This window comes from Nanorana parkeri, unplaced genomic scaffold (assembly GCF_000935625.1).
Source record: "Nanorana parkeri isolate BGI_ZX_2015 unplaced genomic scaffold, ASM93562v1 scaffold1134, whole genome shotgun sequence".
NCBI lineage: Eukaryota > Metazoa > Chordata > Amphibia > Anura > Dicroglossidae > Nanorana > Nanorana parkeri.
The window spans coordinates 163,133-177,818 of record NW_017307402.1 but is presented as its reverse complement, the minus strand read 5'-3'; the positions used below and the strand labels follow the sequence as shown (position 1 = coordinate 177,818).

The 14,686-nt window shown below is 39.8% G+C and overlaps 1 protein-coding gene across 1 annotated transcript in view; it reads left to right on the top strand.

Annotated features, from left to right (window-relative positions):
• The window catches only part of LOC108796571 (otopetrin-1-like), a 50,967-nt gene that overhangs the window by 31,497 nt on the left and 4,784 nt on the right, over window positions 1–14,686 (top strand). The window contains exons 4-6 of the mRNA XM_018568064.1: window positions 4,236–4,366; window positions 6,813–7,741; window positions 11,689–11,848. Coding sequence (XP_018423566.1) covers window positions 4,236–4,366; window positions 6,813–7,741; window positions 11,689–11,848 — 1,220 coding nt within the window. The remainder of the gene's footprint in view (window positions 1–4,235; window positions 4,367–6,812; window positions 7,742–11,688; window positions 11,849–14,686) is intronic.

The following is a 14,686-nucleotide window of genomic DNA, read 5'->3' as shown; positions in this document are numbered from 1 at the left end:
GTTATATTTACATATGAATGGGTCACGGCTTATTGATATGCAAATTACCGCGGCCCATTCATATGTTAATATCTCGGCCGGTACCGGGACAGTGCAGGCTGCAGGAACAGCACCAGCAAGCTCCGGAAAGAGCAAAGAGTAGAGAGAGCTGGGTGAGGAGGTGTTTTTCTGGCCTCCCCCACCAGCGCCCTCTAGTGTCTATTGTGTGGTAGTGCCGGCTCTGCTCGCTACCAAACAGTAGACACTGCTCTGCACAGAGCCGGCCACAATCAGGTTGATTGTGTTCGGCCCAGCCAAACCGGGCACTTTAGTGCCCGGTTTGCCCTATGGCCAGTCCGGCCCTGGCTCCACTTGTTGGTTGAAAAAACAAAATACTTGTATTTATATTTGTATTGTATTTATATATTTGTATACTTGTATTTATATATACACATTTGGCATAAAATATTTATAAAACATAATTTTACACTGACCTTTCTGCAGCACTTGTGGTGGCTGCTGATAAGTTTAAGGTTTTTGTAGGTGGCAAAAATCTCTTGTAATAAAATTAGTTAGAGCTTTCACCCAACTTAGTATAATCATCAACAAAGCATATACAGTTCAGGGGTCAGGCATATAATGCACAACAGAGTGTATACAGTGTACAACATAGTGAGTGCAGTGCAAAGGTCAAGAGTGTATCAACAAAGCTACAACATAGCATTTACAGTGCATGGGTCAGGAATATAATGTACAACATAGCGTATATGGTGCGGGGGGTCAGCATTTTAGCATACAAACATATCAGGATAAACAACACAGGACTATGTAAGACACAGTACTATGTACAGAGTGCAGTGGTCAGTAATATTGTGTCCCCTGACCACTACTTTAGCCCCGCAGATGTCCCCCAGTGCTCCAGTGTGTGGTAGGTGTGGATAGAGTGGGTAAACAGTGTGGGTAAGCAGCTTATCATCTCTTTCCTTCTCACCAGCTCTTTTATTGCAGCTTCTTAGTGCTGCTTCAGCGATAAGACCAAGATACAGCTCCATCTGCTTAGGTGATTGCTTTTATCAGTCTTATTTTGCTTTTGAAAGGATTCTTTTTTGCAACAAACATAGACAGATATGACCCCCCTCAGCTCAACAGCTTGATCTAAATGGCCTTTGTTTAAAACAATATGCTTTTTCATGTTTAAATATTTTGCTGGCACTGTGATCCTTCACATCTACAGTATGTGGGAGCAGGAAAGGCATATCTCATCAGCAGTTCTACTAGACTGCAGTCTGTCCATGTTGAATACTCGGAAGCCCCTTTTAAAAATTGTTTGATATGGCTACAACTCGCTGTATACTGAGACCGCCGCAGCCGGGAAGGATCCCAAAATTACTGTGGAGATCCACCCAGCTACGTGATTGACAGCTGGCTCTGCCTATCTAGAGGCTGAGCCAGCTGTACCCGCCCCCTCCCGCGTTTGTTCCTCCAGTCAGCGCTGGAGGATCGGAGGGGGGTATCCCTGCAGGGAGCCGTGAGTGACAGTCACGGCTCTCTGCAGGGACAGGATCGAGAAGTGAGCGAGCGACAGTATGTGTTCTCTCACTTCCCGATCTATTGAGCCGACGTTTGACACTTTCATTGTCACACATCGGCTCGAACTATGAGGTTGAGTGAAAATCACTCACCTCATAGTTCTTCTTTAATAAACATTTTGTTTATTTGTGTATCACTCGGCTGTAGATCCTCAAATCATCTCTGAGTTCATGTTGACACTGTCCTTTCTTCTGGAGGGTGGCTACTTTTGTTTCCCATGGCCCCTGTGTGTGTTGTAAAGTAGCCACCAGTCCAAGCTTGCTCACGTGATGGACTACAATCTTAATACAAATTAGTAAACTAAACATGAGATTGTAGTCCATCACAGGAGCGAGCTTGGATTGGTGGCTACTTTATAACACATGCTGGCACCATAGGGAACAAAAGTAGACACTCTACAGAAGGAAGGACAGTGTCAGCACCAATTCAGAGATGATTTGAGGATCTACAGCTGAGTGATACACAAATAAGGTACATTAATGTTAATAGTTAGGGTACTTGAATGTATTTTTAAAATTTAACTCCTGAGTTTAGTGTCAATTTAACTTCGGCAGATCTTGGTGCCACAGACTCAGGTAGTTATCTACGTATGGCTAGGCATAGGGTCTATCTAGGGTCTATACACTATCATATTCCTGTTACCAAAAAATTAAATGTTACAAAGACCTATCAGTGTTTTACACAGCATACATGCAAGAAAATACACATATTCATAAATGACTATGATGCCATACACAAGTATTCTTGTTTGGTTAGGATCCATAGCTGGTTCATATGTCTGTGAAGGTTCTCATTCATCCAGGTCATGGTATATCTGTAAAAAACAGTCAAGTACGCATCCTAGACACCGAAGAGGCCATTTATGTGAAAATGGAGAAGCCAAGCTTGAATAGAGAAGGGGTTAACACCTCTCTGGGCAGGTTAATAACACCTCCTAGACTCCAATTATGCAAATGCAATCAACACCTGGTTGTGACTAACAGATTATGTGGATTGGAGCGACATTCACCATATTTATTCCCACATAATTTTTGTATGAGTCATTTAGAATTGAGAAAACTGGTCGGGTGTCCAGTGAAACGTCTTCAAGAAAAATACAGCAAGTTGCCTTGACTTATTTTGTACAGACATAGCTGGTTCAGTAAAAAAATATATTTTCTATAATCATCTGTGACTCATTCATTGCAAAGACGTGGACACGAATTGTAGCAACTATTATTAACACAAAGGATTTTATTATCATTACTTTTCGGACAATTTAACACAGGCAGATTAAATAATAATCCTAAAAACTGGTTTGGTAACAATATTATTCCACAAACAAAGCCTAGAACATACATAGTAGATAAGGGTTTTTGAAGTAAATCGTGTGCTGTTTAAGACACACAGTACTGTAAGGGGTGATTTGCAAAGGGTAAGCACACCAAATTTGAGTACAGAAATTGCCCTTAGCAACCAGATAAGTTATTTTAAAAGAAGCAAATACATTGTGGTAGCAGCTTCCTTTAGAAACAGTTTTCTTTTTAACTTACCAGAATGGAGGATGGAGGGTCCCAGGAGATTCATCCATTGCAGTTCCCAAGAGATATAAAAAGCCAGAAGGTCATCACCTGTAACTAATATTTCACTTTTGGGTGGACTGCTGAATGGTCCTCTTATTTCGTGACAGCCAAACCTTCTTGACAGCCAAACCTTCAATCTGGCTACTTTCTATAGATTGCCTGTGCATTTGAGCCCCTATGTTGTAGCACAGTAGCAAGTCTGGTCTTGGCTATGTACAATTTGTCCCCAAGGCAATTGAGCCTTTTTTTTTCCATTTTAAATTGTTTTTGTTCTTCTGTTAGTGTAGTTTAAACCTCAATGTTATAAGATCTGTTTTGTTAACGAGCACAAAAGTAAAGTTTGGTTATAGAAACATATTTTAAGCGTGTTTCAGCAGCCTCTGGATACCTCTGCGCTGCTTCCCTGCATTTACGCATTCAGCACCTCATTGTTCTATGTTTCCTGTTACCATCGCACATGTGTGCCCTGTCATTCACAAATCCTATTGGTCCGCCTGTGTAGCCCCATTGCTCATGCGTGTCCAGCCGTTCACACATGTTATTGGTCTTCCTGTGCTAGCCCCATTAGTCCCATTGCGCATGTGTGCCCTGCCATTCAAAATATCATTGTTCTGCCTGATCTGGCTGCATTGTGCAAGTGTGCCCTACCCCTGATAAACTTTTGGGCTGCTTCTGCTAGCATCATTGTACATGCATGTTCTGCAGTATAATTCTGTGGTAAAATGTGCATGAAATGTGCATGAAAGGGTGGCTCTATAGGACCCTCCATAGTAATGAAGCCACTCAAAATGTGGAAGGTTGGGGCTTCAAACTTAAACCCGCACTTAGGGTAAAAGTGGAAGAAGGGAAACCTTGGGAAGAAGATCAAGCAGCAGACAATGTAAGTGCTGTGGACAACTATTTTGTATTTTAATTTTAGGGTTAGTAACAGTTTAAGGTGGTTCCTAATATGTCAGCAATAAACAGACACAGAATAAAAAATATAGTACTAATAAGTATGTATAAATACAATTTTCTTTATTGGTCAGGGAAGAAAAGCACAGACTTTACTGATTATTTGGTTTTGGGTTTGTAAGTTGTCTTTGTTGGTTATTCTTCTTTTAGGTTTGGTTTGATCCATGCTGTGTTTACGAACCTTCTTCTCTGGGCTAATGGCATACTAACAGAATCAAAGCACCAACTGAATGAGCACAAGGAAAGGCTCATTACTCTTGGCTTTTCCAACATTACAATGGGTAAGAATAGCACTTATTAAAATCATCACCTGTACAGAAAAATATTTAGTGCTGAATCAGTAGGCATAATGTAGCTGCTGCTTATTCCATTTAAAAGGTAGTTTTGGTATGACTTAGATTCTCCTAGGTAGGTTTCCACTAAAGACATGGCCCTCTGGGAGGCAGCCCTGGGGCAACTCAGAGAACATTGAAAGGATTCTGTCAGTCAAATAGTCTGAAAATGACTTGAAGTTCACCAGGAAGGGATTGAGTCCATCCAGTAGAGACCCATTCACACTGAGCGACATGAAAATCGCGCGATTTTGAGCGATATTGCGCGACGAGCGATATTGAGCGACTTTTTCCTATTGGGCTGTATGCAATCAGGAGCAATATCGCTTGAAATCGCTCGAAAAAAGGGTCATGTAGGAGCAACAAGTCTTTACTGATTATTTGGTTTTGGGTTTGTAAGTTGTCTTTGTTGGTTATTCTTCTTTTAGGTTTGGTTTGATCCATGCTGTGTTTACGAACCTTCTTCTCTGGGCTAATGGCATACTAACAGAATCAAAGCACCAACTGAATGAGCACAAGGAAAGGCTCATTACTCTTGGCTTTTCCAACATTACAATGGGTAAGAATAGCACTTATTAAAATCATCACCTGTACAGAAAAATATTTAGTGCTGAATCAGTAGGCATAATGTAGCTGCTGCTTATTCCATTTAAAAGGTAGTTTTGGTATGACTTAGATTCTCCTAGGTAGGTTTCCACTAAAGACATGGCCCTCTGGGAGGCAGCCCTGGGGCAACTCAGAGAACATTGAAAGGATTCTGTCAGTCAAATAGTCTGAAAATGACTTGAAGTTCACCAGGAAGGGATTGAGTCCATCCAGTAGAGACCCATTCACACTGAGCGACATGAAAATCGCGCGATTTTGAGCGATATTGCGCGACGAGCGATATTGAGCGACTTTTTCCTATTGGGCTGTATGCAATCAGGAGCAATATCGCTTGAAATCGCTCGAAAAAAGGGTCATGTAGGAGCAACAAGCTACCAGCGACGAGCTACAAGCAATATTGAGCGATATTGAGTGACGAGATGTGAACAGCTCCATTGAAATGGATTGGAGAAGCTACATAGAGCGATATCGCTGCAAAAATCGCTCGATAAATCGCTCAGTGTGAATGGGGCCTAAAGGGAAGCCTAAGTTTGATAGCAGGCCTTGCATCCCAACACACTTGAATGATCAGAAATGTAATCGTATGCTACAAACTCAGCTATTTTTATCAATGTTTTGATAAAAATGTTGATCCAAAATGTTTTGAAGAATTAAATCACCTAACAGTTTCTTATGTTTCGTAGGGAGTTTGAAGCTCTGCAGACGCCTACCCATTGCTATAGGTGTCTACTCTCCCTGTTGGATTTTTTTAATTCTGGAAAATGCAACAGGAGGGGTGGAAACACCCAGTAGACATGATACTCCAAGATAGGAGAGATCTATGGTAAAAACTTCTTGATGCCAGTGCAGGGTCACCAGTGTGTATAAGAAACAACTAACAGGGTTAGTCACAAAAGGCTGAAGAGTTTGGAGAAGGCAGTAGAAGTGAGCAATCTAGGCAAAAATAGCTGATTTGGAAAAATTCTCCAATTCAGCTCACTTTCCAGTTTTGCTACGTTGTCCTAGATTGTTCAAGTCCCCTGTCTTCTCCAACCTCTTCACCCTTTTGTGAATAATCCTGTAAGTGATTCAATTCACCATCTCAACCTTTAAGAAACGCATCATTTTTGAGAGAACCTTTACAAATTAATTCCAAATCTTGTTTGGGCACATATACCCTTCTGTGGGTTCCATTTCCTTTTCTTGGAAATCACAGTAACATTGAAACATTCAAGAAGGTGCCATTGACGTCTGTAATAATTGCAACAAGCATTAACACAATGACTAGGTCACAGCATTCTATACTTTTTTTTCCAGCACCTTATTGAAGGGGACCTGGGTTGAGGGAAAATCTAGGCTGCCATTGCTCACCTTTCCTTCTAAAAAGCTAAGTGCCTGACATCCATGCTGAGCCAATGGTTTCAGTACTTTTTACAGACCTGATCAAAGAATGTACCTTGCTTTGTGCAAATATGAACAATCTGGGTATTTATTGCAGAGGTCAAAGATGCTTTGTTGCTGATTTATTTATACTACACAAAATTTTGCTTCATGCTAGGAATTAGCCATTTCCCATTCACATGAAACAACAGGACAGAAGTCTCATCCTGTCTATACTCTGATATACTTTTATATCCATTTGCCTTATGTATCAACATGTCTCAGCATGGCTAACTTGATAATTCTGTCCTGAAATTTTGGAAGTTACTTGGTTGCCATAAAATAGCCTTTCTTGATAAGTACATGTTGATGAATATAAACAGCAAAATCACTTTTGGGGCTTAGATTACATTTTTTTTTTGATTTACAGATCACCATACACCAGAATGCAACTGCACATCAAACGTGTGTTCCATATTTTCACAAGGAATATACTACTTATATCCATTCACTATTGAGTATCATATATTAGCCTCTACAATGTTGTATGTCCTATGGAAGAATATTGGGCGCCATGTAAAACACCAACAGCAGCAGAAGATTCACTTCAAGTTCCATGGTATAACAGCCGGCACCATACTGGGGCTGATTGTCCTTACAACTACCATCGCTGTCCTGGTTGTGTATCTCATCCAGATTGGACGTTCAAAGAGCAAAAGTGAACTGGCCCTAACCATGTTTTATTTATTTGCCATTACAGTATTGACACTCATGTGTACATCTGGGATTATTGGACTTATCATATACAGACTGGAGAATAAGTCATTAGATAACACTGAAAGCCCAGCCAAGAAGTTGGACTCAGATCTTCTGGTTGGTTCAGCTTGTGGGTCTTGGTTAATCTCATGGGGATCTATCTTGGCTATTATTTGTGCAGAGACCCGCCCTGAATACTCATGGTACAACTTACCTTATTCCATCCTGGTAATTATTGAAAAATACATACAGAACCTTTTCATCATTGAGTGTATACACAGGAAAGAAGAAGAACCGATAGATGGTCGAACTCTTGAAAAAATATTTTCCATGTCCAGCAGAAGTACTTTGTCCCTGACACCTTCATATGAAGTTTTCAATGAGTCAGTCACTATCTGTAGCAAGGAATTTCCTTACATGTCCAATTCCGAACTGTCTTTAGGAGAAGCCTCAGCAGAGGACAAAAAGAGTCAAGAAAACAATAATTCCATTAGACTTTCTCCATCAGCTATTGCTTTACAGGCAGCAAGATCAGAGAAACTTAACAAAAAAAGAAGAGTCCTTAAGAATATTGCAGCATTTCTCTTCCTTTGTAATATTTCGGTAAGATAGTTTTATATATTATTACTTAACTTGTTTGCAGCACATGCTGCGTACATATACATTATGCCTTCTTACATACGCTATATATAGGGACTCAATGGGGGAAGGAGGGTCATTAGAAAACAATCTGAGAGTTAAGAAACAATCTTAATGAGATTTCTTTTGTCCACAAGACATTCAGTTGTCCAGTGAGATCAAAGGTCTATGAGCACTGCAGAGCCTGTGGCCTCTCTACTGAGGCATAGGATATCAGCACTAGATTTAGCCCCATGAAAAGCCTTCAAAGAGTGTGTATTGAGGTCTGTGTTAGTATTAAAATGTGATGAATAAGCTTTGTTTTAGTCCATTTTTTAGGCCAAGATCACACATGCCAATTTGTGGCAGCTGCAGAATTATTATTATTATTATTACGATTATTATTATTATACAGGATTTACTGTATATAGTGCCAACAGATTGTGCAGCATGCAACTCTCCTTAGCTTTTTAGTTGCTAAAAAAATAAAAATAAAATTGCATTCAATTAAATTTCCAAGCATATTGTAGCTCAATCGCAGAGCAATTGGCTTTTTTTTTACATGCTATTTATTTTTATTGAATAACAAAATGTCATGAAGTGGAAAAGAGCTTGCACTCGTAGGAATCGTCGCAATGGCGTGTGTCCATTGAAAAATTGTTAGGCCTTTTCAATAGAGAAACACCATTAAGAAGACTTCTACGAGTGCCAGCTCCCCTCTCTGTTCAAAAGTTTTTATTGCAATTGACTTTTTTGTATTATTTGGAGATAACTACACACTCACCAGTTTCAGTAACTGCTTATTGTTATCCAATGCAGCCACTAATGTTCCTGGCACACCAGCAATTTGCAAATGTGTAAATCATCATTTTAGTCAGGTATAGCAGTAAATGTGTGGCCAGCTACAAATTGCCTGAAAAAACAAGCAGATACATTTTCGAGCTGCTACAAATGTATGCAACTTTGTTAATGTGATCCAGCGCTTAGGGATCATGCACATGGGCACAAATACAGGCGTATTGGCATGTGTATCTGTACGCCTGCATTTGCAGTGCCGAGGATACCCAGCTGCTGTGTTTTTCTGCTCATGAGACAGTATGAACAGAAAACACTGTACTCGAGTTACGCGTATAATTGCTGGTAACAGACTTTACACTCACGTAGGTCTCCTGAATTCATGAATGTGGACGTTTTCTGCCCATACAGTCCTATAGACCAGGGGTAGTGAATCACAGTACATGGTGTGTGCCAACAGGGAGGAACAGAGTTAAACAGTGCCTATTTAGGTGACCCAGGGTCTATGGATTAAACTTATGCTTAAGTGGTTTGTGACTTGGTATCATTAAGGTTTCTCAGGATGTCTGGAGATATGGATTTTGGTTATTTCACAGGTTACACAGAAATTGTGGCATAAACCCTTTTGCTGCCATGGTTTGTCCATTTTAAACCTTAAATGGCCATACTACTTTAACAATTTTTCACCTGTGAACTTGAAAGTTTGAGATCAATCCTGCCAACCATATATTTCCTAAATGCACATAAACCTATAGAATTAAACCTTGGCACTGTTAGGTTTGTGCTTCCTTAGATATTTCCATATTTATTTAAAATAAAAATACACTAAAATTGTTATTCACACACACAAATGTGTCAGTTTGAACATTCCTACTATGTACAATACCTACAACTGGATCAAGTTAATACATAAAAAAAAGTCTACATGTAAAATTGTGAATTAAAAATGAAAGGGTCACATGAAATGCGGTTACTACTTCATCTGTTGAGTGTCTTACTAAAATATTACCCATAAAATGATTACTGAGCTCTAATGTGTGTAAGGATGCCAAACATGTGTGGTCTAACAAGGGTCCTAGGTACATTATGTCTGTGTCTTGGTGCATACATGTTTGTTATGTGTTTTTATACGGTTTTTAATATTTTATTTTACTTATTTATTTTCTTTTTTCGGAATTACCTTCACAAGGGTGCTGAAAAGGGGTCCAATGTCTTCCTATGTGCTGCAGACAGGTATCAAGGATACAGGATCCCCAGATCTCTTTTCCACAGGCATCCAGCACCTTACTGAGTGTGAACCCAGAATTATTCCAGACTGAGCACTTCCATGTTCATTTATGGCCAAAAAAAGATTGGAGATCATAGTTATGTTCACTGATCTTCCCACTCGCCACCCAGAATGTAATTGTAAAAAACAGGTAATACAGTGCAGCAATATAAGGAAAGGTTGTGCTGGCACTGGAGGCCAATATTCAAGTGGGAGGATGGACGTTTTGTAAGTTTGTAGTGATTAGGTGCCACCTGGACCCCTTCCACAGAAAGCTGGTGTACTTTTCCTTTGACATTGTTTAAACCCTTTGAAATCCATGATGTTGGGTACAGCTATAATGTACTTTAATACACACAAAGGGAAAGTAGGGCAATGTCAAAGTACTGTCATGGGGGACATGTAACAATTCCACAAATATTTTTTAAATACTGTACAGCGGGGAGAGAATCATTTATTTATGTGGTCTAGATATTGAAAATACATAAATCCTTTAAATAACATGCTAGGGGGGTACGTTAATGCTGTGTTACTGAAAATAACAATTTATTTTCTTTTACAACTAGCATGGCTTGCATACAGCAGCAGCTCCCCAATATGATTCATTGACCAATAGTTCACTAGGGCTGTCCCTGTTCTCACTGCCCTGCCTCAGGCCAATTTTTATTAAAATATAGCAGTGTAAAATTGGCCAGCAGCATGACAATTTTAATGAGGTAGAGTTACCAGGAGCTGGGCAGGACACCAGTCAGAACGTCCTACTCAGCACTTGGCAACTAGTTATGTCAGTGAACTGGGCGGGGTGCTGTCCAGAGTTTCCTAGGTTGCCAGAAAGGCCAGAGCCTCCCGTGACCCATTGAGATGCTGCCTCATTATAGGGACATCCCTGAGCACAGGTTGTGGTTTTACAGAAATCATCTGAGCCTGCTGGCCTCACTTTAAAGGTCATTCAGTGCATTATGGTTTTAAAAATTTCTCCTGGGCGAATATGCACATACATTTTCTAGGCCCAAAAATCTTAAACCCACAGGATTCGCCACAAACCCATGCTAGCAGTGAACCCAAATATCATCCTCAACTGCACTGAATGCTCATCTCTTGAGGCTTAAAGTATCTCCATGTGTCAATAAAATTGAATACAGTACCATTACAGAAAACAGCTTGTGGGCCCTATGTCTTCCTTGAGTATATACAGAACATACGTTTTAGAAAAAACCTATAGTGAGAGAACCATGTGGGCTAACCTCATTCTAAACATTCCAGTTTTTTGGCTGTCTCCACAGCTGGTTAAGCCAGACATTTTGATCTGGATATACTTGTCAGTTATCAGAAATCATTGAAGACACTGGATCAACATGATAACAAGGCAACTGGCATTTTCAAAATGAGAATATTTCCCTCACCGGCATTAGATTCAGACATTGAGACAGAGGCAGACCAGTTAGAGGTAGAGCTAGTTAATTCATCTTTACTATGGCATATTCTACTTTTCTCCAAAGTATTATTATGACTAATATTATCAATAATAATAACAACTTTATTTGCAATGTAATACCAATTTTGGTAAAATTGTTACTTAAATAAAGGAAATAAAAGACTAAAGGGAAACATTTAAGTCTATATAAGATCACTTGGCTTGTAGCAGCCATTCTACATAGTAGCTCCAGGGATGGCAATTCACAATTATGTCACCCTAGAACTAGTGCACAGTTGAAGTGATGGAGAAGACCAGCGTTCATCAAAGCTTTGTTGCAGAGGTATTTCGATTTAGGATAGATTCCTTGTGGTATACTGATTACATTTAATGTTACAAGAGTCTACGTTCTACTTACTACAATTAATTAATTAGTTTTTGCCTTGTGTGTTATAGCTCTGGATCCCACCTGCCTTTGGTTGCCGTCCTCAGTATGACAATGGCTTGGAGGAAGTCGTGTTTGGTTTTGAACCTTGGATAACAGTAGTTAACCTTGCCATGCCCTTCTCTATCTTTTACCGAATGCATTCAGCCTCTTCATTATTTGAAGTATATTGTAAAACATAGGACATGCAGCACATGGAAAGGACAGCTTAACCAGTCACAGACCTTGTGATTCCTTGTGGGTGGTGCTCGTCTACGCTTGGGACTTTTTATGGGACTGATAATGACTTTCCTGGAAGCATAAAGCCACATGAAAATCAATTATTTTGCACAACATTTTTAAACCAGCATTGTGTTATATACAGTATAATGTGTAGATGATAGTGGTGCTCCTAAGATTTACTTCTTGTTTCTGTCTACTTGCTTTTATGGAGAAACAACAACAAGGGCATTCAAACTGGAGCGCACTGACATTAAAGTGCATTTGTCACACAATTGTAGGGAAATTTTATGGCACAGTCAAATAATTCAGAGATTACAACTTATAAATTAATTAGTATTAAGTGATTTTTCTTTATAATAAGTGCAAATTATTCTATATATTACCATTGCAGTGCTCCACAGACCAATCAAATGCCAACTGTTATATTTCAGGGCAGTTTTAAATATAGCTGGTGGTTTTGGAGCAACACTAACACTCCTGACTCACTCATTTAAAAGTGAACCAAGGTCCTCCTCATACCACAGTGATGTCCCTACTGATTTTTTCTTTTGAGTTAGAAGAAGTGTCTGCTGATCTTTATAAAAGTATATGAGAAACAAAAAATGTGCTGGTGTGACAAGTTCCTTGTCCCCCATTTCTAGATTAGCAACACACTGTATCAGAAAGCTTTTTGGCCCCCATCCTTTAAAACCCCATCCTGTACACTAGTGTCCCTGGAAATGCCCCAATACCCCTGTTTTCCAGTCAACTTTTCATTTAATAGTGTAAGGTCTCTGGGAATATCTGTATCTCCTATCCATGAATTAACAATAGCCCTGGAAAGTCAGTTGGCCCCCAATACCTAGCTTAGCAATAGGATGTCTCTGTAAATATCACTCTCCCACAACCCTTTGAAGGTATAACCTTTCTTGGACTACTGCTTCCTAAGAAAGAAAAGGTAGTGCAGTGCAATTATATAAAGAGTACAGCAAACTAATTCCCCAGAAATCTAAATTCTTAGCTGATTTGACTCCAATTTTCTAAATTTGATAAATTTGTTGTGGGCTTTCACCCTTTACACATCTGTATTGCATTTTTTATTATTTATTGACTAAAAGTGGCCACACACCTTACAACCATCGCAAGACTTTTGTCTTACGATGGTTGTAAGGTAATTTAAAAAACGTACGATCTGCCCATCTTAGACAGGCAGATCGTACTTGCGATCATCGCAAGCCCACCCCGCTGAGGGGCGGGCTTCCGATGACTGCAATGCTGAACGGGCAGTATGCGCTTGCGTGCCATTTGTCTTACGAGCAGGCCACAAACCCACCGACAATCGTATGATACTCGGCGGGTTTTCGAGCCTGCGTACAGTAGAAACGGTCGCTCGCCTTCCATAGATCGGCCGATTATCGTACAATCGCGGGATTTCCCGCGATTATCGTACTATAATCGGCAGGTGTATGGGCACCTTTAGTCTTAAAGTGTAACTATGGGCCAAATAAAAAAAATGACATATACTGTATGGTACAGTCTTTCTCTAGCATTACACAACAGCTTTTGTTCATTTCGGTCCTCCCTTTCATCAACTGTTGATCCTGCCAGTAGAGCCATAATTTTTTCATTTCCTGTAATAGGGTGACAATGCTGTTTGTTCTGCAGTGAAATCACACAGCAGAGTTGTTATCCTGTGGAAAAGGGTAGTCCTATATAGATCTGTGGTTTTAAGTGGAGTTTAAAGGGACATAGTGAAAAATTATTGGATTTGCTGGCAGTCTAAACAGGTAGGAAAACTTTGTTATTAAAGAAAACAAAATCTGCTGTGTTCATGCTTTTTACAGACTACAACATATATGTCAAATTTAATTATGCCCATAGTTACATTTTTTAATGACTAAAGCTAGATCTGCAGGAGATGCTATAGCATGTGCAGGCCAGTGATTTGGTGCCTTTAGTGACATCTATGTCAGTTGTTCCACCTAATGGCAGGCACATGTGTTTAAAAAACACCATATTTGCTCAGGGCATGCACCAGCTGACTAACAGCAGAAATAACTGGACACAAAATTGCATTCTAGAATTGAACAGTTCCTCACTACACCATCTATACACCACTTTTGCAGTACAGCCAATCTTCAATATGACAGTGATTAGTCACATCACAATGAGTAATGAACCAACCCTATCCCCTCCCACCAGCTCTCTTTATACCCAACATATCCAAGGAGAGAGATCTGGTGGCAATATTTAAGAATGTACTTTTGTATTAGTGATATATTGCATAATAACCAGAAATCCTGTTTCCTATACAGTTTATGTACAGATTCAATGAGTTTCAAGGTGTCTTATAGAGTTTTGATGGTGCCTCTTCTAATTCCTTCATATTTGCAATATTTTCAGGCCTTTGTTATAACCCTAACGCCTACAATAGTGCACCACAACCCCAATAAATATGATATATGTTATTTTCTTCTTAATCAGACCACAAGCTTTTATTTTGTGAAGATTATTAAAGCTCTGGGAGATAAATTGCAATGCTTTGGGAAGAGATACTGGGCTTGATTTACTAAAGGCAAATAGGCTTTACACAAAATAATTTTCCATATCTTAGTGAATGTGGGGACAATTAACTTTACAAAGAATACCCAATCACATGCAAAGAAGGTCGGTGCAAGGATTTTTGCCTACACAGGTGAAAGAGCACTGTGCTAGAACTCATGTGACAGCTGAGAGGAAGGGCTGCGAGTGCAGCTCTCCTCTCACTGTCGACTCGACCCGGTGGTGCAAGGTAGCCCATGGGGGGGG